The 25,906-nt window shown below is 32.3% G+C and overlaps 3 protein-coding genes and 1 pseudogene across 3 annotated transcripts; 1 reads left to right on the top strand and 3 right to left on the bottom strand.

The window, feature by feature from the left end:
* Positions 1-4,789: 4,789 nt before the first annotated feature.
* On the top strand, positions 4,790-5,732 carry LOC120183962 (LOB domain-containing protein 20-like). The gene is made up of 2 exons (XM_039188548.1): positions 4,790-5,241; positions 5,364-5,732. The coding sequence occupies exons 1-2, from the start codon at positions 4,855-4,857 to the stop codon at positions 5,730-5,732; spliced, it is 756 nt and encodes a 251-aa protein (XP_039044479.1). The 5' UTR covers positions 4,790-4,854.
* A 16-nt stretch (positions 5,733-5,748) lies between these two features.
* LOC120183961 lies at positions 5,749-8,198 on the bottom strand (annotated as a pseudogene).
* Positions 8,199-8,773: 575 nt separating this feature from the next.
* Positions 8,774-13,264, bottom strand: LOC120183976 (probable disease resistance protein At1g58602). Its single transcript, XM_039188556.1, has 3 exons — positions 12,222-13,264; positions 9,114-10,931; positions 8,774-8,862 (listed from the first exon to the last, which is right to left on the bottom strand). The coding sequence occupies exons 1-2, from the start codon at positions 13,231-13,233 to the stop codon at positions 9,133-9,135; spliced, it is 2,811 nt and encodes a 936-aa protein (XP_039044487.1). The 5' UTR covers positions 13,234-13,264; the 3' UTR covers positions 8,774-8,862; positions 9,114-9,132.
* A 3,938-nt stretch (positions 13,265-17,202) lies between these two features.
* On the bottom strand, positions 17,203-19,210 carry LOC120184018 (probable glutathione S-transferase). The gene is made up of 2 exons (XM_039188597.1): positions 18,766-19,210; positions 17,203-17,660 (listed from the first exon to the last, which is right to left on the bottom strand). Exons 1-2 carry the CDS (start codon positions 19,099-19,101, stop codon positions 17,289-17,291), a joined length of 708 nt encoding a protein of 235 aa, XP_039044528.1. The 5' UTR covers positions 19,102-19,210; the 3' UTR covers positions 17,203-17,288.
* Positions 19,211-25,906: the final 6,696 nt, after the last annotated feature.

The following is a 25,906-nucleotide window of genomic DNA, read 5'->3' as shown; positions in this document are numbered from 1 at the left end:
TATACTAATAAATCAATTAAAAATTTGACCCATTTTATTTCAGTTAGTATAAAATTTATTGAAATAATTTTAAATCACTTTAGTGATGATCATTTTAAATTTATATATATTTATATTCAATTTATTTTATTATATTAAATCAACTAAAGTTGAGTTTGGATTTAGAAATATGAAATTTGATTTTCAATTTTAGGGTAATATGTGATGGATTTTTTTTTTGCTAAAAATGGAATGTCTGACAGCCTACATAGTTTCTTCACAACACAACAAGGCTATGATATGTATTCTTGTGCTATATTGGAAAAAGCAATCCAAAAATTACATAATAATTTGAGTTAATTGCATCATATATCCTGAAACTACGACTTTCATTTTAAATTGATTATTAAACTTTAAAATATTTTAATTTCATCTCTAAATTATGACTCTCATTCTAAATTAGTCCTTAAATTTTTGTACATTTCAATTTCATCCCCAAACTATGATTTCATTCTAAATTGATCCCTAAACTTTTGAATATTCCAATTTCATCCCTAAATTCATCTAAATATATAATCAGTTTCAATCATAGTTTAACCTAAATTTTATTTTTTTCAAACAAAGAATAATATAACTTGACCAAATAATTTTATTAACAAGAGATGTGATTAGTGTATACGTATAATTTGGGATGAAATTGAAATATTACAAAATTTTGGGGACCAACTTAGAATGAAGATCATAGTTTGGTGATGGAAATGAAATTTTAAAAAGTTTAAGGACTAATATAGAATGAGAGTCATAATTTAGGGATGAAATTGAAATGTTTAAAAGTTTAAGAAAAAATTTAGAATAAAGATAATCATTTAAAGGGCGTGTGATGCAATTAACTCTATTAATTTCCTATGTAATTTTTTTTAAATGAACATGGTAAACAATAATTGGTAGAATAATCTTTTTGACCCTCTATTTTTATTAGTTTAGTAATTTTAGTCTTTAAATTTATTATGTCTCTTTTAACTCTAGATTGTTTTTTATCAATTTAATTCAAACGTTTATTCCTTCACGTGGTTTATGACTTTTTTTTAGTGATTATAATATTTTTTTCATTTATCATAATTTATTATATTAAAATCAAACACAGTACTAATACATTTATATACAAATTGATTACTATTTTTTCTGATTATGCCGATCTCTATTTTTGGTAGGAAGACAAGACCATTTAATGTTTTGTTTTTAACAATCTTTGTCTCTTCAAACTACTTAGTTGGTTTTTATTTGTGAACCCTGAGTAATAGGAATTGGACCACTAATGAAGAGATTCAATTATAACACATTGGTTAATTTTATTTTTTACAAAATTGCTAAAATAAAAAAAATTATCAAACATAAAATAAATTTAATAATTTATCAAATGTTTGTTGTTATACTTCCTCCCTATCTTCTCCATAAATAATTACACCGAAAATTGAAGTTTTTAGAACAAAAGAATTCTCCGAAGGGTGTTCTCTGTCGATCACAAACTCTGAAGTCAAATGCTTTACGACTAATCATCCTCCCTTGACAAGACTCTTATATGGCTACTAATACAATCGCATGATCTATCAAAATCAAAATCTATTATCAGAGGATCATATTCATCCAGCCTGCCAGCTTACGAGTAGTCATTCTAGCCCTAAGTTTGACACTGACCCTAGAGATCATTATGAAACTCCTTAGCTAAAATTAAAGGAGAGAGAGGCAAGATAGTCTTGATCATTCATTTCATTTTCATCTTCTATTCTATTTTTCACTTGATATATTTTAACTAGACGATATTGATCGTCTATATCTCCATCATTAATCCTTGAATATAATTCTTCGTTTAAATTAAAAAGAGTAAACCATCTATAATCACATCCCAAATGTTATCATCTAACTTGATGCTATAAAAAACCAAAAATGCATGGAACCAATAATTATTGGTTCAACATTTTCTCCATGTTGAATATTTTTAATGTTGTGGGGGCACTTCGGAATGTTCAAGATACATGAATCTGAACAAACCATAATATTTTGGACCAATTATTAGTGTCCATATAGTGTTGAATTGAAAATAATAACACTCAATTTGATTCTCTTCTTCTTTTTAATATTTGTAAAGCTATTATAGGTTGAAGCCAAGGCATTTGATGTTACAAGGGAGAGATGTTGCACTCAACTTACACAGTTGCAAAAGGCATTGACGTGTGTCAAAAAAGAGTGTACAAACAACATGGATTATGGCTTTTCATTTGTCCCTCTAAGTTGCATTGTCTCTAGGAGTATTATTATAATTTCTTTTTTGGTCTTAGGTTTCTTATCAAAGCCCCCCACCCTAGGCATAGCCTGTTCCCCCCCTTCTCTTTTATGTATGGTAATTATGATTCCGATCCAAAATATTTTAGGGTAAATTATAAGTTTTGTACCTAAACTATCAGTTTTGTTTCGTTTTAGTATATAAACTCCTATTTATTTCAAAACTATATTTAACGTTTACTTTTTGTTTCCTTTTAGTGCCCGTCGTTAAAAATTTATCGAAACGGTTGCACGTGACATTTTTATGGATAAATTATATCATTCATCACTTAACTATCTTCTCACTCCTATTTTAGTCACTAAAGTTTGAAAATTTTCAATTGAACTACTCAACTTTCAAATTGTTCATTTTTTAATTACTCTAATTTATTTTATAATAAGTTTTGTGACATGGTATTTTTATTACTATTTTATTAATATATAATTAAAATAACAAATAAATTTGAAAATTAGAGTGACTAAATTAGGAGTAATTTGAAAGTTAAATAATTTAATTTAAAAAATTAAAATTTAGTGACCAAAATAGAAGTGTGAAGATAGTTGAACGACGAATGGTGTAATTTACCCATAAAAAAGTGTCATATTGTAACACTTTCGCTAAGTTTTTAACTACGAGGTATTAAAAATGAAACAAAAAGTAAACGTTAGGTAAGATTTTGAAACAAATAAAAGTTTAAGTACCAAAACAAAATAGAACTAATAATTAAAATAGTAAACGTTAGGTATTAAACGTGTAGTTTACCCAATATTTTAATAATTAAAAGAGTAGTTTTAAATGTCTATATTTTTATTTTACTCTTTCAATATTATATATAGATGAGTGAAAATAGATGATTAAAATGAACAATAGGAAATAAAAACATATTTATTGGAAAATGTCACACCCGAAAAATTTCAAGCTTTATTAATTATTATGTAAATAAATTGAGGGACCAATTTATGAGTTTTCAAAGTGTTTAGGTTGGTTTCGGATTTCCATGAAAGTTTAGGAATTTAAGCATGGATTTGACCCTGACCTGCCAACAAAGACACCTCCGACGACCATATAATGAACCGTCGTGACCACCGTCCACTCCAAATCAAAACTCAATCGGTCGATCATCGTAAAGACCAGTCGTTCACCATAAATTGTCGTTTGATTGCTCGTCGAAAACTTATAAATGCCTGAACCAATGAGAAAAATTTTATGCTTAACATTTATCTGGATGCTCTTCAACATCATCTGGTAGTTATTGACCATTTCAGGTTAAAAGAATCGATCTAGTGCAGTTATCGACGTCAGTATTAAGAGTTCTTTTAGCATTGCTTGCGGAGTATGGTACCAGCATAATTTGGGGGCATGGTCATTTGATTTTATATTGGGTTTGTATCTTATTTTGACGTTTGACTTCACTGAATATGTGTTTGTATTTATAAATTGTTTTATAGTTGAAATGATTTAACAAAAATTTATTTTTTATGGATTTTTTATTGTGGGTTGCTCTGGTGGCCTTAATGTGACATCCCGGATTAGATCAGGTCATCCGCATCGGTCTGGGAGTGTTACAGAAAAGTATTAAAGAGATAATTTCAGTTTTCTATTTCCACTCATCTAGCTATCAATGTGTAAAATGAAGATTTTATATTAGGTGTAACTGGGTCCTAACTATGAGTATTCACTTTTTGGTATTAATCAAATTAATTGATCGAACTGGAATTTAATTCGGTTGATTGAGCGATTAATTTAATGTTAGACCAGTTAATGATTGAGAAAATTTTCAAAATTTGATTAACGGTTAATTCAAATCGAATTTGATTAATTAACTAAATTAACAAAAATATTAAATACATTATATATATATACACATATTAAACTCAAACTCGTTAAGAATTAAGTCCCAATTATTTTATACTAAACCCATTAAACATTTAAAACTAAATCAAATTTTAACTAAAATGAAAAAAAACACCTCTATTAAAAATTAAATATAAAATTCGATATTTACCTATATATTTTCTAATAATAAAAAATAGGGGCAATGATCCCTCGTTACAAAGAATAGCTTCGTCCCTAATTGGAAACATTTGATAATGAATGCTCAAATATCTCGCAATCGTTAGTGTTCGAATCTGAAATCTCTAAAAATAATAATCATTCATTTAATCACTGAGATTCAATCTTTTATATTGAAATATGAAATGATTATATAAATGATAACAAGAAAGGACTTGAAGCTCAAACTTGCATTCATTGATGGGAAATGGCATGACATCCATGCTAGTTTGGTACTAGTCCCACACGCCACGGGCAGCACAAATCTTGTGCCTTTCTCGTAAAGACAACCCTTTCCCTCAACTCTCACACGCACACATCCAAAATCTTTATATTATTTATTTGTTGGACCCAATATATATATATAAAAAGAATGGCACAAAAGGAAAGGTATCCACATTCACGAGACCAACGTGCCCTCCCAATCACATGTAAGCGCCACAAAGACTCACCACCTTTCCACATTTGCTCTCTTCAAAACCTAACCCTAAATCGCCCTCGAAATGGCCGAGCCACACTGCCACCTCGTGTCCGAAACTACCCGTAGGAAGGGCCCCGACAAGCGAGGCAACATCCCCGTCGAGGTCGAGTCGGTTTTGGTACCGGAAGTCTCCCCGGCCCCAGCAGCACCGTGCGGTGCGTGCAAGTTCTTGAGGAGGAAGTGTATTAGTGGGTGCATTTTCGCACCACACTTTGGCTCAGATCAGGGTGCGGCAAAATTCGCCGCGGTTCACAAGGTTTTCGGTGCTAGCAACGTTTCCAAGCTCTTGCTTCACATACCGGTGAACCGACGACATGATGCGGTGGTCACGATATCGTACGAAGCTCAGGCCAGGCTATCGGACCCGGTTTACGGTTGCGTCTCGACCATACTTTCTTTACAACAACAGGTTAATCTACACATACACTACCATATTTTAGTTTCTTCCAAATTCATTCATTTTTTTAATGGAAACCAATTAAATATTCTGATTCTTTTACGAAGAATGTTACAAAGTTTATTTTTTCGCAGGTAGCATCTTTGCAAGCCGAACTAGTGATGGTGCAAAACCAGCTGATCAACAGTCGGTTCGCAATGGTGAATGCCCTTCAAAGCTCACAGCAGCAACAACACCACCATAATCACCAACAACATGAACAACATATACCGTTGCTCCGGCCAGCATACTCGAACAATTCCTCGGCATCGAATAACCTAATAAACATAAGCAACTTCGCCTCCAATTTCGAACTTGTGTCCGAAACTACCACAACTGCTCCTAATTCTTCTCAAAGCATGGACCATCTTCAGCTCTCCATGCCGTTCCATGATGATGAGGACGACGAACAAGATAGTCGGATTCCGCCCATTTACGCCAATCAAATCATTCATAGTACATAATCTTAATGATATCTATCTATCTACCCATCCATCCATCCATCCATCCATCCCCATGCATCCATCCCCATCCATCCATCCATCCATCCATCCATCCATCCATCCATACATACTTTCTCTTTGAAATAGATAAACTCATGTGGAGCTAATTTTTTATCCAATGTGAGATATTTCTATTTTTATATTAATCTTAATACACCATATATTCCTCAACCAATATAAAATAGACATACATTGTACTTACCGTGCCGCGGATCACATTTTCGAAAACAGCACTAGTAATCTGAGGAATCAATAACTTTTCATGGTAAGCCTTTTCGACCAAGATCACCGGGGCATATGATGAGAGCATGAAATGGATTCGAGGATACGGCACGGGGTTTGTTTGGAACTCAGTAATGTCGACGTTTATAGCACCATTGAACCACAACGAAGTCGTCAAAGACGAGATAATTTGAGATATCAATCGGCTCAAATTCGTGTAAGTTGGACGTTCGATATCCAACAATCGCCGGCGGATATTGTATATAGCTTCGTTGTCGAGAGGCACCACAACATCAGTGTGTTCAAGGAGTGAAAGTGTGAGAGCACGCTATTGTAAGGTTCAACAACTGCAGTAGAAACCTCCACAATTGGAGATAACCATTAGTAACATGCACAAGTTTTAACAAAATTTGAGTTTCATATTTCGAATTAGACTGAAATTATTAAATTAGAATAATTTATCGGATTCGGATATTCGATCGATAACGTAATTTAAATCGAAATTTACCTGAGGAGAAGGGTAGACGGTAAATCCAAAAGCAATGAGCCTAAACCAGAACCAGTCCCACCTGCAACAGCATTGAACATCAAAAACACTTGCAATCCACTGCAGTTATCAGCCAATTTTCTCAATCGGTCAAGGCAAACTTCCACAATGTCCCGACCCGCTGAACCATATGATAAAAATCAACGACTTGGACTCGAAACAGACTATTTGAATTGACCTGAACCTGAAATGATTTAAACTCGAAATCGAACGAGTTTAATATTGTACCTGTTTAATGTCCTCTTGCAAAGTTATTAGCAGCATCTTCCTTGCAGGAAATAAGGATGGAACAGTTGTCGGTAACACCTGCTTCTAACTTCGTCGATGATCGTCGGTTCTAGGTCGATGAACAATGCTCCCAGTACATACTTTCCGGATCCGGTAACACTAAAGAAGGTACTAAAAGCGTCATGGTTGGCACCTTCATTGGCCTCACTGCATATAATTATTTATTTTTTTGATTGTATCTACCCTGAAATTTTATAAGTACTCACATTGTATAAAATTTTATGTAATTAATAAATGTGTATCCATCCTCAAAAATATTTCTAAATCTGTCGTCACTGTACCTCAACTCTCTATTCTTGTGAAAGGAGGGTTCAACCTCTACTCTTTCAACAATTTATCATGCATTAGTTTGCTGAGCAAAATGTTCAAGTAGCATAAATATTGTACAATCATATGACAAACATCAAACCAATTACATACTAATATCATATGCATCGTACTACAATTATCATACAATATAACACCAGCTTATACAAATAACAACACTATTTTACATCTCCAATCCACAATACAATTGCCTTCTTTCCCTGCACAAGAAAAAAAAAGTGTCATGTCATTATTGAAGATACCAATGGAACTTAATTTGATTATCGATACATATAATATATAAAATGGAAGAAGAAACCCTAAGCAAATGGAAAGAAAACGTCAGAGATTTAGGAAACAAGTTGCAGCTGCTATGAATCATATTTAATTAGGAACATGTTGGACTTTGCTAGTCGTCACAGCCCTTGAATGTGATAGAAGGAACATGTTGGACTTTGCTGAAATCCTCTACTCTTTTCTCCGCTCTTTCTTTGAATTTGTATGGCTAACTTTCAATCTTCAGTTGTTGGAGGGTTTTAATGGACATCAGTTCATCCGGAAGCATCGTCAGCCCTCTGCACCATTCGATCTGCAATTGTCGAAGACACGGAATGGCCCCTTTCTCACCCTTCCACTGCTCCAAATGTCCGAGTCTTTCAAGGCTTAGGGACTCGAGTTTAGGAAAACCTTGTGCTGGGAAAAACATCTTGAAAGCTTCCTCATGCAATTCAAGAACCCTTAAGATAGGTAGCTTCTCGAGTGTTGGCATTGGATCTTCCCCAATCTTGCTCCTTCTCAACTTTATGTAAGCAAGATTCAGAGACAAGTGGTCGTACTGCGGTAACTCACTTATCTCCGCATCTAAACTCAGCTTACAAATACTACCACAGCTTAGAGGAGGTGATTCAAATGTTTTGGATCTATTCTTCCTTCATCATTGAAAATGAACAAGGAATGAAGATATTTACTCTGAATGATGGGTGGATTCCGCCACCCATAGTTGAATCAATCTATAGTTGGTTAAGATCTCGCCATTTGGAGTCACCCGTAGGATGTGCACCCATTGCTCTGCTTTCTCTTTTCATATTTTTCTCTATTTATTTTTATTTATGTTTATCTAGTCCGATCCAATGGCAGATCCACTAAGGTTTTACGGTTGACACGTGTCCATCATGAAATCTAAATTGTCTTCAAATAGTTACTTACTGATTGTGTTCACCCTGAAATTTTATTAGTGTCCATTCTATATAAAAAAATTACGTAGTTAATATATATTATCCATCATCAAAAAAAATTATGAATCCGTCACTAATCCGATTTTTGTATTTTAAACAACTCTTACCCCAACTCTCTATCCCTGTGGAAAGAGGGTTCAAACTCTACTCTTTCAACAACTTCCCATGCTTTAGTTTGCTAAGCAAAATGTTCAAGTAGCATAAGACTAGATTGAGAATATTGTACAATCATAAGACAAACATCAAACAAATTTTTTTATCAGCAAAGATGTTTTAAAAGGAACAACACCCCGATCAAAGCCTCATTAAAAACCTCACTAATCGTAAAATGAGGAAAAGAGTACTTTGAACCACAACACTAAAGCAAGTTCAAACCAATTACATACTAAAATCATATGCATCATACTACAATTATCATACTATATAACATCAGTTTACACAAATAACAACACTATTTTACATCTCCAATCCACAATACAATCGCCTTCTTTCCCTGTACAAGAAAAAAAAATGTCATGTCGTATTGAAGATACCAATGGAATTTCATTTGATTAGCGATACATGCAATATATAAAATGGAAGAAGAAAATCTAAGCAAATGGAAAGAAAACTTCAGAGATTTAGGGGAAAAGTTGCAGCTGCTATGAATCGTGTCTAATTTGGATCTAAATATGCAAAATATATAGTTTGAATTAGTGTAAAAGGATTAAGCATTTCAGTATATAAGCAAGATTATGAAATCACCTGCCAATAATCATAATTGCTAGTCATCACAGCCCTGGAATGTGTTAGAAGGAACACGATGGATTTTGATGAAATCCTCTCTTCCTTCCTTCACACTTTCTTTGAATTCCTCTGGCATCATTAATTCAACGTTCAGTTGGAGGGTTTTAACGAGCGGCCTCAGTCCGTCTGGAAACATCGCCAGCTTGTCGCACCATTTGATCTGCAATTGTCGAAGACATGGCATGGCTCCTTCCTCCACCTTCCACTCCACCAAATGATCGAGATAGATAAGGCTTAGGGAGTCGAGTTTAGGAAAACCTTGTGCAGAGCAAAACATCTCCTTTCCGGTGAAAGCTTTCTCATGCAATTCAAGAACCCTTAAGCTAGGTAGCTTCTCGAGTGTTGGCATTGGATCTCCCCCAATCTTGCTCTTTCTCAACTTTATGTAAGCAAGATTCAGAGACAAGTTTTCGTACTGCGGTATCTCACTTATCTCCGCATCTAAACTCAGCTTACAAATACTACCACAGCTTGAAAGGAGGTGATTCAAATGTTTTGGATCTATTCTTCCTCCATCATTGAAAATGGACAAGGAGTGAAGATATTTACTCCGGATGACCTCCTCGTTAAAATCATCGATCTCGAACGGCCCCTGAATCTCCAGCTCTCTAAGATTTGTCAAGTTTTTGAGATCCTTCAAGTAACAATTCGTTGCGTTGAAGTTCACAAGTGTTTGGAGGTTTCTCAAAGTATGCAACTTCAACTTTGTTCTTCGTGCACATCTCCAAGGAAGATAGAGATGTCTTAGTTGCCCCATCCTCCATATCACATCAGGTACAAAAGTTTTTCCATGAACTCTTAAATCCAAGGTTTGCAGGCACCTCAAGTTGCCCAGAGATGATGGAAAACATGAGAAATAAAGATTCCCTAGACTCAACAATCTTAAATGGACGAGATTACCTATATCACTTGATAACTTGAGGCCGAACCACGTAGAATATTTTCCTTCATACGAAAGGACTCTCAGCAATTTGAAATTGTTGAACATGTATGTGTAAAGTCCATGTACTTCAATATCCAAAAGGAGACCGTCAACTTCACGTTCTTCTTTATGTTTTTTCCTGTAATCAAGCATTTTGTGGAACTCCTGTTCTGTAAGTACCATCATCGCTTTAGATAACTCGTATAACGATAAATGCATACCTACGAACAAAAATGATCGGATATTTGGACTTTTAATGCGTTTTAACCACAAAATATTGGTTGTTGAAACTCTACGTATCCTTCGTACTGTGGAAATCGAACATGCGTTTGACTTATCAACCACGCTGAGAAAATTTTCTTGGTTTGCTTTTGAGAAGCAAAGATTTCTCATGAGATCATGCATTTGAACTGTTTTGATCTTTGAGGTTGCGACGTCTCTGTCTCGTACTTGGACCATGCACCTTTGTACTAGCTCGATTAAGTAACCTTCTGCCAAATCCTCTGCCATGTTCCCATCCCCTTCCTCTGATAAAACTATACCTTCAGCCACCCATAGTTGAATCAATCTATAGACCTGTATCTCAAAATCTTCCGGGAAATTACTCAAGTACAAAAAGCACGGCCTTAAGTAGTACGGCAAATCATCATAGCTTAATGCCAACACTTCTTCCACTCCATGGCCTTGGCCTCTCTTCAAGAAGGATTCCACATTATCAGCCACCTTTTGCCATTCATTTACTGAATCTTTTGTCACCAAAATTCCTCCCAGCACAACAATGGCTAATGGCAACCCTCCACAACGATCAACCATTTGTTCGCCTAGCTTTTTCTTTTCTCCTTCGTCTTGACGACCTGTAAAATTTTTAAAAATAAATAAAAGAAAGGGCTCAACAATTACAACTTAGGCTTAGTAATGATATTCATTTGATTGTCCAAAAATAAGAGCAAAGTAGCTGTTACTTGGAGTAAAGTAGACAAATGATCTCACTATAATACGGTGAGTTGAAATATTCTGAGTTTAATCTTTGTTAATTACTGTTTAATGAATTCAAAAGCTCTTTTGTTTCTTATTCAAATTCGATAGCTAAAGATTTTTGTATGAAAAACAAATAATTATATTAATTCAATTTTATTTTGTACATTAATTTTTTATTTCTTTAAAAGGTATTCAATATAAGAAAATATATTGTTATTCACTTTGGTATTTATAATTTATTTACTCTTTGATTTTCTTTCTGTGTTTTACTCTTTGAAAAACAAATTGAAGTATTTAATCCTATAATATAGTCACTGATTTCAAAAAACATAATATATAACCACTTTCGTTTTTATTTAGTTAAAAAGTGACCACTATGAGTTTAACTGCCTCTAACAGCAGTTAAATATTTTTGATATAATCACACATTTGCTTCATATTATTTATATATTCTTTCAATTTAGTTCATATTATTTATATATTCTCTCAATTTAGTCATACTTTTAATAAATTAAAATAAATTTAATTCTCCAATCGAATTATATCACATCTCACCATTCACTTGGAGAACTAAATTTATTTTAATTTAATATATTTATTTGCACCAATCAAAGAGTGACATGGGTCACCCTTTAGTTGAAATGAAAACAAAGGAAATCAAATTGAGGTAAAAAAATTCAAACATTGGTCACTTAGGAAACTAAATATATATCCAACCATTAAGCCAAGACCATTGCAATATTTAAAGTAGACAACATAGTGTATATATTTTATATATTAGTGTACAAGCACTTAAATTCATAATATTGTATATATATTAACTTATTAAATATATTTTTTATTAATTTAATTTAAAAATATATATTTTATGTTATTATTTATTTAAAAGTATGATGAAATTGAGAGAATATGTAAATAACAGAGACCAAATGTGTGATTATATCAACTATCACATATGATATTCTGTTAACCGCAGTTAACCCGTGATGACCACATCTTAGTTAAATAAAAATGAAAGTGGCCATATCTTAATTAAATAAAAACGAAAGTGACTATATCTTATGTTTTTTGAAATCGGTGACTAAAAGTGAACAAAACAATCGAACACAAATGAACATCCGTGTAGTTAACCCAAGAAAAAAAATAAGTTGAATAGAACACACTACCTTGAGGAAACGCAATCTTTCGAAACAAGTCCCGGCTTTGATCCGGGCTTAGGAGCTGCAACGGGTGCACGTAAACTCTGCTACCATCTGCATCTGAAACTACCTCTCTATTCCGAGAGGTGAGCAATATCTTGCAACTTGTATCCTTTTCTGGAAATGCAGGCTTTATGCTATCCCAAGCTTCTTTGCTCCAAATATCATCAATTATCATTAAACATTTCTTCTTGTTCAGGAACTTAAACAACTTCTCTGATATCTCTTCATCCCTGGTTTTCCAGTCAACTTGAAAGGGAATGTTCAGACCAGACAAAATGTCTAGCCAAACTCTTCTTCTCTGGTACTGCTCAGAAACATAAGCCCAAACCACATGAACAAATTGATCATTAACTCGGCTATCATGGTATATCTTTTTGGCAAGAGTGGTCTTCCCCAGACCACCCATTCCCCATATCAAAACAACATTGGATTCACTTTCGACGATAACCGAGACCAGTTTCTTGACATCCATGTCTAACCCGACGATGTTATCGTCGATGATGTGAGGAAAAGACTGCCTCAATTCCCGTCTTTGGGCTGAACTACTCGGTCCTTCTTTCTCCCTTAATTCCTTTATGCCATATGCCTGCAATCTTCGCACCAAGTCAGTGATCCTTGTAAAGATCTTATCTATCTCTGATCTCGTTTTGTGAAGGATCCTTCCCTCTTCCAAGATGCAGGCGGATCTTTTGATACAATTCGAAAGACCGCCTTTCCTCCTGGACCCGACCCTGAGAGCGAAATCCTCGATGACATCCTCGGCATCATAGGCAAGCTCTCTGATTTCGGCAACCCAAAGGCTTATCCTCCTGTCCGTCGACTGTTTGACATCCGCCTCCATTAAGGAGCTTTGCATCCATTTGAGCTCAGTTTGTAGACGATCAACTTGCTCCTCCACGCCCCATAGGTAGGTTGCTTCTTCAGCAAGTAAATTGCCTATTGTGTTCACTGCAGAGGACACAGCAGACCAAGCCATTGCACTCAACTTTTTTTTTGGCTAAGAAAATTCTTTGAAAAACTTAGTTTCTGTACATTTGCAGCTCTGATTTCCCATACTATATAACATTTCTTTGACGTGCTGCGCAAGGAAAATTGGATTCTAAACCAATTGTTTCTGCTACTAGTTCTAAAGAAAGGTATAACAATTATAAATAAAGTTTGTTCTTTCCTTGCAGCTTGTTCAAACAAAGAACAAAAGCGGGAGACAACAACTTTAAAGGTTAAAAATATGCTCCAAGTTTCTTACCCCAATCCTAGGGCAAGTGATTTTGCAAAAGAAAAGTGAAAAAGAATATAAAAGAAATTGAAGCAAGCCACGTTCTTTTCTTTTAACCACTCCTTACAGAAAGCGTAAGCAAAGAACAAAAGGGTAGGGACAATAAGATTTTGATCATAAAAACATAGCGGATTGTAATAATTTCCAAAAATACAAAATTAAATGTTCTTTACCTATGGTAAGAGGCAATGCCGAACCAAATATTAGTGTAACGTTTGTAATTTTTAACACGATGAAATTCACAAGACGGAGACTTTATAATATTCGTGTCTTTATCTGGTATTCTTGTGCACCAGCTTTCGGTGTTACACAAGTTCCCGAACCAGATTGAAGTGCCACATTAGCTCCAGAGGGCACCCTTGTTGAAAGGTTGGAAGGAGGTGATTCAAATGTTTTGGATCTATCCCTCCTTTACCATTGACAACAGACAAGGAATGAAGATATTTACTCTGGATGATGGGTCGATTCCAGTCCAGGTCCTCCGCATTAAAATCTTTGATCTTGAAACGCCGTTGAATCTCCAAATCTCTGAGATTTGTTAGTGTTGATTAAATCCTTTAGGTAACAATTCATGGTGTTGAAGTTCACAAGTGTTCGGAGGTTTCTCAAAGTACTCATCTTTAACTTTCTTATAATTTTGAATTCCTCATGGAGATATAGATGTCTTAGTTGTTCCTTTTTCCGGAGCACCTGTTTTTTTAAGTACCTTCAACCACCTCTATTTTTTTTTTGATAAAATGAATTTTAGTCTCTTATACAATTTAATCCCATTATCTTATCCTAATTTTGTTTCTGATCATATAAATGTTAATTATATTCAATATTATTATATAATAAAATTTTACTTTATCAAGAGTTAATTGCATCACTTGTCCTTCAATTATGACCCTAATTCTAAATAGTCCCTAAACTTTTACACATTCTAATTCCATCCGTAAAGTATGACTATATTTATAAATTGATCTTCAAACTTTTGAACATTTCATTTTCATCCCCAAACTATGATAGTCATTCTAAATTAGTCCCTAAACTTTTTAAACATTTCAATTTCATCCCACATTATATGTATATAATAATCACATCCCTTGTTAATAAAACCATTAGGCCAAGTTATATTATTGTATGTTAAAAAAATAAAATATAGGTTAAACTATGGTTGAAACTAATTACATATTTGGATGAATTTGGGGATGAAATTAGAAGATTCAAAAGTTTAGGGGTCAATTTAGAATTATCGATAGTTTAAGGATTAAATTGGAATGTTTAAAAGTTTAAGGAGTAATTTAGAATGGGAGCTATAGTTTGGGGATGAAATTGGAATATTTTAAAGTTTAAGGACTAATTTAAAATGAGGATTATAGTTTGGGGATATATGATGCAATTAACTCTTTTATTAATTATCAACAAACAACAAACAAACAAACTACTACTCTAGTAGTATCACTTTTTCCATGTTCTAGTGATGAGAGTTATAACACCTTAAATTTTGGCCTAGCAGTTGCAGGTTTACTCGAGAGGCAAGTGAATCCTGCAGAATTTATAATTCAAGTTGTTGGGCTTAATTGAGTTGGTCTTGGGCCCAATTAACCATAAAGAGAGGGTTTTTGAATAGTAAAAAGATGAAAAGGGACCAGCAGCGTAATTAGCTCATTTTAAAAGATGGAGACTTTATTATCTCTTCATCTTCTTATCCTCTTCATTTTTCTCTCTTTCTTTTTTCCCTCTCCTTCCCCTTCCAAGCTCCATAGCCAAGGTAATGTTTTTTAGCCTTTTTCATATTTCCAATTTGTTCTTAATTCCTCAAGCAGCATGGTTTTAAGGATTTAAAGCTTGGGTTTTATTTTTGCAAGAAAAAGAGGGATTTTATCATCCAAGTCTTGAGAAGGGTGTTTAATACTTATAATTTTGTCATCTATGGGCATTTTAGCCCTCGACGTCTTATGTTAGGTTAAAAAGGCTCCTATTTTTGGAGCGTTAATCGTGTGTTAACTAACGATTTTCATATATAGAGGAGCTTTTTGCCCCCAGAGTGAAATATTAGGGGTTAAAATGTTCTAACAAAAGAATAATGGTCAAAATGATCATTTTGGTAAACATTTGGGTTATTTTGACATTATGTCTATGTTTTAATTTTTTATGTATTTTCTATTGAAAATATGTTTTTATCCTCTGAAATTTTATAAACTTGTATCTTCTTAAAATTTTAAAAATTCACTCTCCATGAAATTTTGTGTCAATTCCTAGTTTTGATGAGGTTTGGAAAAGGTACATAAAATTATAACCAGCTTGTATGATGATCATTTGTTATTATTTGATATACTAATATATTTTGGGTATACTACATGGTTAGTACATAAATTATCTATGGTTCTGTTTTAGTACCTAAATTTTTAATTTTTTGAAAGACATGCCTAATGTTTAGTTTTTGTTTCATTTTAATACCCGCCGTTAAAAACTTAACGAGCTTAGTACCTAAACTATCTTCTTTGGTTCGTTTTAGTGGCTAAACTTTCAAAAATTTCAAAACTTAACGTTTAGTTTTTAGCATGTTACCAAAATGAAACAAAAACTAAACATTAGGTATGATTTTGAAAAAAAAGTTAAAAGTTTAATATTAAAACAGACCAAAAATGATAGTTTAAGTACTAAGCGCATAATTTACCCTATATTTTTAAATGTGGTGGATGAAACAACATTCTAAAAGATATTAAAAATAGGGATGGCAACGGGCCGGGTATTGGTCCCCCCGTCCCCGTACCCGTTTAAAAAACTCGTACCCGTCTCCGCTTAAAAAACCGCGGGGATTTAAACGGGGATCCCCATCGGGTAATCGGGGAAAATCGCGAGAAACGGGTATCCCAGCATAAACGGTTATTTAAACGGGTATCGGGTCAGGTATATATATATTTAAATTAAATATATAAATATTATATATATATATATATTAATTTAAATTGAATTTATTAATATTATATATATATATATAATTATTATTTTTAATATTTATCGGGCCGGGTATTGGGCCGGGTAATCGGGGCGGGGATTACTAAACTCGTCCCCGTCCCCGTTTAGCATAAACGGTTTTTCTCCGTCCCCGTTTAGCATAAACTGTTTTTCCCCGTCCCGTTTAATTCGGTTTTCGGTTTTCGGTTTTCCCCGTCGGGTTCGAGTTTTTTTGTCATCCCTAATTAAAAACAAAGTCGACTAAATAGTTAGGAAGCAGTGCAGAGAAAATCAGGTCTCATTGACACAACGGAAGAAAAAGGAGAAATCTAATATTAGTAATTGAACGATCAACGGTGGCGTAGACGGTGTAGAGTAAGTTCGACGAACGGATTGTGGCATAAAAACATCTCGATGATGATGATAAATTACGGCAACGTTAGGACCTCCGGTGAGAAGTAAAAAAGTCTCTTATATGAGGGAGTTGTTAAGGTTATTTGATTGAACATGCTTACTTCTTTAATTGTTTATATGTACACAGACGGAGTTAAGATCAAATGTCGAGGAGGGCAGAATTATTTTATAACGAAAGAGTAAAGATTTATTATGTATTTAAATCTAAAAATCGAAAGGGACAAAAATCTTATTTAACTAATAATATAAAGAAATAATATAAATTATATGAAAATTTAAAATTTTCAAAAAGAACGATCGATACTGCCAATCCTTCACATCCCTAGATCATAACATTGTTGATGACATTTAGGGAAAGTTATTCTCCTTGCGGCCTAGATTACTGAGAAAACGATCCCTTACAATCTCGATGACACAACCCCGGCTATCTTGGACTGGTGATATCGGCGATAGAACCGAAGCAATCTATCTTTTGGAGGCAAGTTATGCTCGACGAACTCCACAAAGTCGATCCTCCATCGAGTAAGGAAAGGATGGATTCGGGGGTCGAGTATGTGGACGTCGAGGACTTCCTCGATGGCTTCCATCCAAGTGGTTATTATGCTCGACGCAATGTCGACTAACCCGATCGTCTCTCCCCCGAAGAACCTTTCGCCCTTGGCCTTCAATTCCCTTTCCAGGATCGCCAGTGCGTTGCTTGCCTGCTTCGCTTCCTCTTCCATTTGTGTCTTGTCCGTTAAGCTCAAGAGTTTGATCAGAACTTCAGTTATCTATAATGCATATAATGCAGTTTAATTCATTGGATTTATAGCATAGTATCATCACTAAAAGGTAGCATATGAACTTGAATCTAAACATTTTGGGTAACTATATATTTTGGCACTTGAATTTGACTTCAATATTCAATTTGGTACCTGAAACTTTTTTTTGGTCTAATTAGACATTAAAATTTCTTTTATTAGTTTAATTTGGTACTTATGGTTTTATTAACCCAATTTATTATTAAAATTTAAAATTTTGAAATTACTTGAATTCTTTTAAGTTCATACAATTCAGACCAATGTAAATATGAAATAAACCAATTTAAACCAAATTCAAGTAATAATAACAAATATATATATATATATAAAAGTATCAAATCGAACCCAAACTTTAAATTCAAGTATTTAATTAAATATAAATTATATAACGAATTGAAACTTAATCTAAATTTAACTACCTTACCTATCAAATAAATCCATTCCTGTTTTGTAGTAGTAACAGTTTTTTCATAGAGATAACCAAATTATTTTAGTGGTTTCATTTTAGTACCATCCGTTAAAAATTTAACGAATTTAGCAACTAAACTATCAATTTTAGTTCGTTCTAGTAGCTAAAAACTTTCCCTTTTTTTTCTAAACTTAACGTTAAGTTTTTAACATGTGTACTAAAATGAAATAAAAAATAGACGTTAGGTATGATTTTGAAAAGGTTTAGGTAATAAAACACATCAAAACTGATAGTTTAAGTACTAAATGCGATATTTACCCAAAATATTATAGATAATGAGTTTAAACTCAATCTCATTAAATTACAATTTGCAAATATAACTATATAAATGGAATTAATTAAGTTTCGAATTCAAATATATTTAGAAATTAGAGAGGAAAAAAAGGAAGAAAAAAAGGTGAAGTATACGATATTTTAAAATGATCTTTTAATTATTGGACTCTTAAATATTATAAAATAATCATTAAACTTTGAATTGTTACAAAATATTCCCTACAAAATTATAAACAACAATATATTTTAATAAGTTTTAAGGATTATTTTATAATAGTTTGATAATTTTAATAAATATTGTATAAAAGTTTAGAAATTTTAACGATTATTTACCTTTTGGTCAACAAAATTTGCCCAGAATCGAGCCATGGCTCTCTCATAGGGATTCGAAGGCAAAACGGGGTTGTTCCGCCAAGTCTCGTCGATGTACTCGATGATCACGAGTGACTCCACGACGGGCCTTCCCCGGTGGACGAGCACCGGGACTCTCTTCGTCACGGGGTTGTGTTTCAAAAGAGATCGGTTCCTGTTCTTGGGGTCTCTAAAGCTTAGCTCCACCCATTCGTAGTTGATTCCTTTCATCTTCAACGCCCACACCACTCGTCGAACATATGGGCTAAACCATATGCCCAACAGCTCCACCTCGTCGCCACTGCCATGGCCGCTCATTTGCTATGGTTTTTTTGTGTATGATAAAACCGAAGGTGAAGATGATAATAGTTTATACTTAAGTGAGCCATAAAGTATGTTGTGTATAGTGTTCCTTTTTCTAATGTGAAAAAAGATGTCAAATGGGGGACAACTTGTTGAAGCATTATGTATTAAATAGTTTATTATCGGTCTTCCCTTTGTTATTAAGATACAGGATTTTGATTATAGGGTATTGTTTTATTAAATCCCTCAACTATTAAAAATTATAAAATGATCTTTCGATTATAGAGTGTTGTTTTGTTGAGTCCACTGACTATTAAAAACTACAAAATGATCACCCGACTATTCATTATATTCCAACTAGTCATTTTCCATTAAAAAATTGACAGTATTATAAGTTGAACGTTAACTTGCTAACCGTGATATGATAAAAGCTGATATCAGAATCTCAAATGACTATCATATCCTAGTCATCATGTTAACGTCCAACTTAGATTATAGTCATTTTTTAACGGAAAAGGGCAAATTCAGAACATAATAAATAGTCGAGTGACCATTTTGTAACTTTTAATAGTCAAATGACTTAACAAAATAACATTCTATAGTCGAATGGTCATTTTGTAACTTTAATAGTCAATAGACTTAATAAAATAGTACCCTATAGTCAATAGACCATTTACGTACTTTACCCTAAGATATAATATGTTCAAACAAACTTAAATTGAGCCCATCAAATGGTTTCAGTAATAAAATGGAATGTTGTTCTCCTAGAAGTTTTAGACTCGTACATTTACGTTGGTCGAGTGTGTATACGTTGCCAGTATATTAAAATTTTTTGAACAGATATTACATTATAATTATTTCAGCATACTCGTCATTTTCCTTAAAGATCTCAGGTTTAAAAAATTGCGTCTGGACGATGTGGATACGTTGATTATCAATTGTCTAAAAATCAATTGGATAAAAGAATTATCAACATATGCTAAACGTTTACAATTTATTCTAATATAATAACTGGATTTTAATTTGGTTGCGATCATTGCTATTACAAAACACACGAAGATTTAAGTTCCACATGCTTAAATATATATTATCTATAATATATCAATAATCTCTATCAGTTTTAGTTTATTTTAGTATCTAAACTTTTAATTTTTTTTAAAATCATATCTAAAATTTAATTTTTGTTTCATTTTAGTATACAACTGTTAAAAACTTAATGTTTTTAGTACATAAACTATCAGTTTAAGTCCGTTTTAGTACCTAAACTTTAAAAAAAATAAAATTTATCCTAAATAATAACAATAGTGTGGATTAAGTAAAACATATTTGATTTGGTCCCTTAATATTTAATTATTAACCTTTAAGAAGAACATATGAGATAACCATGACTGATGTGTATTTAAAATACTTTAAGAAATTCATTATTGATGCATAATAAAAATAAAAAAGATTTGGTGATAAATAAACAAATCAATTGCACGTAAATAAGTGATGTAGGACATTATGGTAAGCTCTGCCGACACTTTATGAAAGGTTTTGTATAAGGGTGATTTTAATTATTGAACTTTTAAATATAATAAAATATTCATTAAACTTTCAACTGTTAAATATAATTCTTATAAAATTGTAAACAGTAATATATTTTAATAAATTGAAGGATCATCTTCACTATTTCCTTAGCCATTATCTCCTTTGTCTTCTTTTTATTCTTTTTTAATTTATATCTTTTTTCATAGATTATATCAACTTTTTTATTTGATTTCCTTTAGTCGGCAGGTGGCACTAATTTTGATGCTAATTGTTGATCGTCGGTTCTCTTTCTCTTTTTGTTTTCTTTTATTTTTTTTAATAAGATAAGTTTGTATGTGCTGCATGTTTATCTCTGTCTGTGTTGCACGTTTATCTCTACCTTCGTGACACGTTTATCTCTGTCTTTGTGGCACGTTTCAATTTTTTCTCGGTTGTTTGTCCGTTCTTTTATTTATGTTTTCTCAAGGTTGGATTTGAAGACTCCACGACTAATCAAGATGATGCTTATTTGAAATCTTATTGATCTTCCCTGCTATGAACCTTTGGATTGAATTTGGATGCGTGATTTTACGTTTGTGGATAGTTTCTCATGGCACTCGGCTCTGATCTGCAGTTCTCAATGGTCTTTCAGTAGCTTAATTTCCTTTTGTGGTTCGTTTGCCGATACAATCAGATTTATATGATCTAAAGCGGCTAGTTTCAATGTTATAGGAAAAGACCAAATTATGCATTTAGTTTACGAAGATAGTTATAAACTCTTATTGTAATTTCAAATATTTTCACTTTTTTAATAATACTAGCAGTTTATATTCAAAAAAAAAAATTGAATGATCATTTTATAATAGTTTGATAATTTTAATGAATATTTTAAGGGTAAAGTACATAAATTGTCCTCTGACTATAGGATACTATTTTATTAAGTCCCTCGACTATACAAAAGGGTCCTTCGACTATAGAATATTGTTTTATTAAGTCCCTCAACTATTAAAAATTGTAAAATGGTCACTCGACTATTCATTATGTTACAAACTCATCCTTTTTTGTTAAAAAATTGGCGGTTATTTAAGTTGAACGTTAATATGAAGATTGGGATATGATAGTCACTTGAGATTTTGGGATCATATCATACTCAATAGGTTAACGTTCAACTCATAATACCGTCAAATTTTTAAAGAAAAAAGATGAGTTTTTAACATAATAAACAGTAGGGGTGATCATTTTGTAACTTTTAATAGTCGAAAGACTCAACAAAACAACACTCTATAATTAGAGAACAATTTTATAATTTTTAATAATTGAGTGATTTAATAAAACAGTACCCTATAAGAACCATTTATCTATGTTACCCTATTTTATAATAGTTTGGAAATTTTAACGATTGTTTACCTTTTGGTCTATTAAATTTGCCCAGAATCGAGCATGGCTCTCTAATAGGGATCCGAAGGTAAAACAGGGTTGTTCCGCCAAGTCTCGTCGACGTACTCGACGATCACGAGCCACTCCACGACGGGCCTTCTCCGGTGGACGAGCACCGGGACTCTCTTCGTCACGGGGTTGTGTTTCAAAAGCGAAGGGTTCCTGTTTTTAGGGTATCTAAAGATTAGCTCCACCCATTCGTAGTCGATTCCTTTCATCTTCAACGCCCACACCACTCGTTGAACATATGGGCTAAACCATATGGCCAACAGCTCCACCTCCTCGCCATTGCCATGGCCGCCCATTTGCTATGGTTTCTTTGTGTATGACAAAACCCAAGTGGAAGATGATAACAATTTTTACTTAAGTGAGCCATAGAGTATGTTGTGTAGACTGTTCATTTTTCTAATTTGAAAAAATACGTTATTTTGGAAGGGGAAATATTTCCCCATGTGGATAATTCAACCCATTCCCAAAATCCCACATAAACATGTTTACTGGAATGAGAAGCAATAGGGTGCGTTCTGTAACTTTTTGTTGTTTTTTGGTCGAGGATGGAGGCATGGATACGATGCGGGTCTGATGTGACAGCTTCTAGAAGGTCCAGTCAGCACGAAGATTTTGAAAGCCGCCCAATCAACATTATCCGAGGAGATTTTCTAGGATTTTAGTTTTCAATTTTAAAACTTAAAAACATTTGAATTATTTTGATTTATCTTCTTTTTATTATCTTGTTATTTTTAGATTTAAGAAGCCTATAAATACCTTTCATGGGTAAAGGCTTGAACATCTCTTGTTTTTCCTTATAGCTTCGAACACCCCTTTTCTGTATTTTGTTTTGTTACCGCTTCCTGGATGAAATCAACATAAATTACATTAGAGATTCCAATATTTTCATATGGATCGACCCTCTTCTACTATTTTACTTTTCACTTATTTATTTTATTTTTTAAGAAGTTTATTTTATTTTGACGAGTAAAACGACGCTTGTTAGACTCAAATAGTTTTAGAAGGAGGAGGATAGAAGAAGAAGAATACAATTTTTTTAGATTTTTTTTTTTTTAATTGCCAACTCAAAATTCTGTTAATGAGTTAATAGAAGTTAATGGTCGAGCGACTTAAACCGAATACATCGATAACATAAGGGATTAAACATATTTAATTAAAAAAACAGGTGATCAAAGTCGGTCAAACTAAAAACAAAAGGGACTAAAGATATAATACGTTCAAACACATTTAAATTGAGTTCGCACGAATCAAATTACTTTAATAATTAAAAAGGATAACTGTTATCTCTAGAGATTTCGTGTTCGAGCATCAGCGATAAATTTCATAAAAGCTAATCAAATAAATAATAACAGTAAGTGTGGATTACGTAAAACAGCTTTGATTTGGACCCTTAATATTTAATTATTAACTTTTAGAAAGAACATATGTGATAATTATGACTGATGTGGCCGCGAAGAAAAAAGGGTTATTTCTGTTGATTTTGGAATTTAAAATAATTAAAAAAAACGTTATTGATACGTAATAAAAATAAGGGTAAACTATACATTTAGTACTTAAACTATTAATTTTGATCCATTTAATATTTAAACTTTTAACTTTTTTAAAATCATACCTGAAGTTTAGTTTTTTTTTTTCATTTTAGTTCCCCTGTTCAATTTTAACATTAATTTTTGATTTTTTTGAAGGTTTAGGTACTAAAACAAATCAAAACTGATAGTTTAGGCTCTAAACGCATTAAGTTTTTAACGATGGGGTACTAAAGTGAAACAGAAACTAAACATTATGAATGGTTTTAAAAAAAAAAATTTAGGTACTAAAATAAATCAAAATTGATAATTTAAATATTAAAATAAATTAAAATTGATAGTTTATATACTAAATACGTAATTTACCCTAAAAATAAAGAAGATTTGGTGATAAATAAACAAATCAATTGTAGGTTTTCTTTCGCTTTCTTTAAGATTAAAAAGATCATTATTGATTTTGCGGTGTAAAATGCTTTCGTAATACTTTGAATGAACCCAGCTTGGTTATTCATCACCTGCAAAGAGTGGGGCCTGATTTTCTTCAGCTTGTCCTCCATTTCAACTTTCTTTTTTGACTTGTAAATTTGTGGTGGTTGATGTAGGGATAGACATAGTTCGGATTTTCGGTTCATCTAATTCGATATGAAAAATTTATATATATTTTTATTTAAATTTGACCTTTAATCGGGATTAGGGTAATTTTACTCGATCTGAAATTCAATCTGACTTTTGAGATTAAATCCGGCTCCAATCTAACCCGAAATAATATAAGATTATTAATTTTATTCAAAACAATAGGGGCATAATTGGAAAAAAAAATATAAAGATGTGTATTACAATTATCCTTAAATATGTAATGTATAATTATGTTATTTTTTTTGGGTCGGATTGGATATATTTTTTCCACCCTAAACTCGAACCCGACAAACTTTATTTTTTAAAGAAACTGGATCTAATAGAATCGGATCGAGTCGAAATCCGTCGATTTTGGATTTGTACCCATCCTTAGGTTGATGTGAGATCAATGGGAAATTTAAAAATATTTTGAGGATAGATTCAATATATTTATATATATTTAATGATTTTTTTTCATGGGAGAATACAAATAAAATTTTGTAAATATTATCAGTAAAATAGATAACTACTTGTTCACCCTGAACTATACTTGCATTTGCCAATAATGGCGGATCCAGAAATTTTTTAGGGTAGACAAACATATATTAATAATATAAATTTTTTGATACGATAAAGTTTCAAGGTAGGTACCATAGAATTTCAGGGTGGATACAAATATATTAATGAAGAAAACTTCAAATTTTAAAGAAGAAAATTCGAATTTTAGAAAATTTCATAATGAGCACGTGCCTATCCTATTATCAACGTGCCTCCGTCACTGTGCATATGTGTGGGATGATGATAATGATATGTTTTAAGTATTGAATTTATAGAGTTTGTAAATATAAAGAGTTAAATTTGTTGAGAATTTTTAAATCGAGATCAAATTAATAGAATATATAAATTTTAATAATTAAATATGTTATTATATAAAACTATGTCACCATTTTGTGTTATTTTTTAATGATAGATATTTAAAATAGAATAAATAACAATATTAATGATTAAAATGATAATTTTCATGATTAGATGGCAAAAACAAAAATTTAGTAATAGTTAAAGCTGATAAAATATGTAATTTTTGTTAAAAATTAAATTGAGTGGCTTAAACGATAGTTCAAATTTTAGTCTAATTTAGCTTTTAGGGTGAACTATGCCTTTAGTACCCAAACTATTGGTTTTGTTTCGTTTTAGTATCTAAATTTTTAATTTATTTTAAATCATACATAATGTTTAATTTTCATTTCATTTTAGTACCTAAACTTTCAATTTTAAACGGAGTACTAAAATAAAACAAATTAAAAATGTAGATATTAAAACGGATCAAAACTGATAGATTTTAGGGTGCATTTTATTCAAAATATCATATCCACACTGTAAATCTAATTATCTATATTTTATATTAATTAATTGATTGCGAATTATGCAGACGCGTATTGATTATAATTGTACGTATATATCTAACAATGAATTGATTAGAGTACAATGATATTTATAAAGCGGAGAAAATACAGAAACAGTGGAGAGGTTTTGCCCACATTTTGAGAAAATCTAGTGAAGGAAGAGAGAGGTAAATTTATGTATTTATTTTAAAGATTCTAAGGTTTTTTTTAATTGTAATTTATGATCAGAGGTTTTGATTCTGTATTTACCATTTCCAAGAATTTTCTCATACCATCGATATATGAAGAGAAAAAAATAAAGAAAAACGCGATTTTTTTTAT

This window comes from Hibiscus syriacus, unplaced genomic scaffold, assembly GCF_006381635.1.
Source record: "Hibiscus syriacus cultivar Baekdansim isolate YM2019G1 unplaced genomic scaffold, ASM638163v2 tig00112856_pilon, whole genome shotgun sequence".
In the NCBI taxonomy this organism is placed as follows: Eukaryota; Viridiplantae; Streptophyta; class Magnoliopsida; order Malvales; family Malvaceae; genus Hibiscus; species Hibiscus syriacus.
This window is presented reverse-complemented; position numbering and strand designations above follow the sequence as displayed.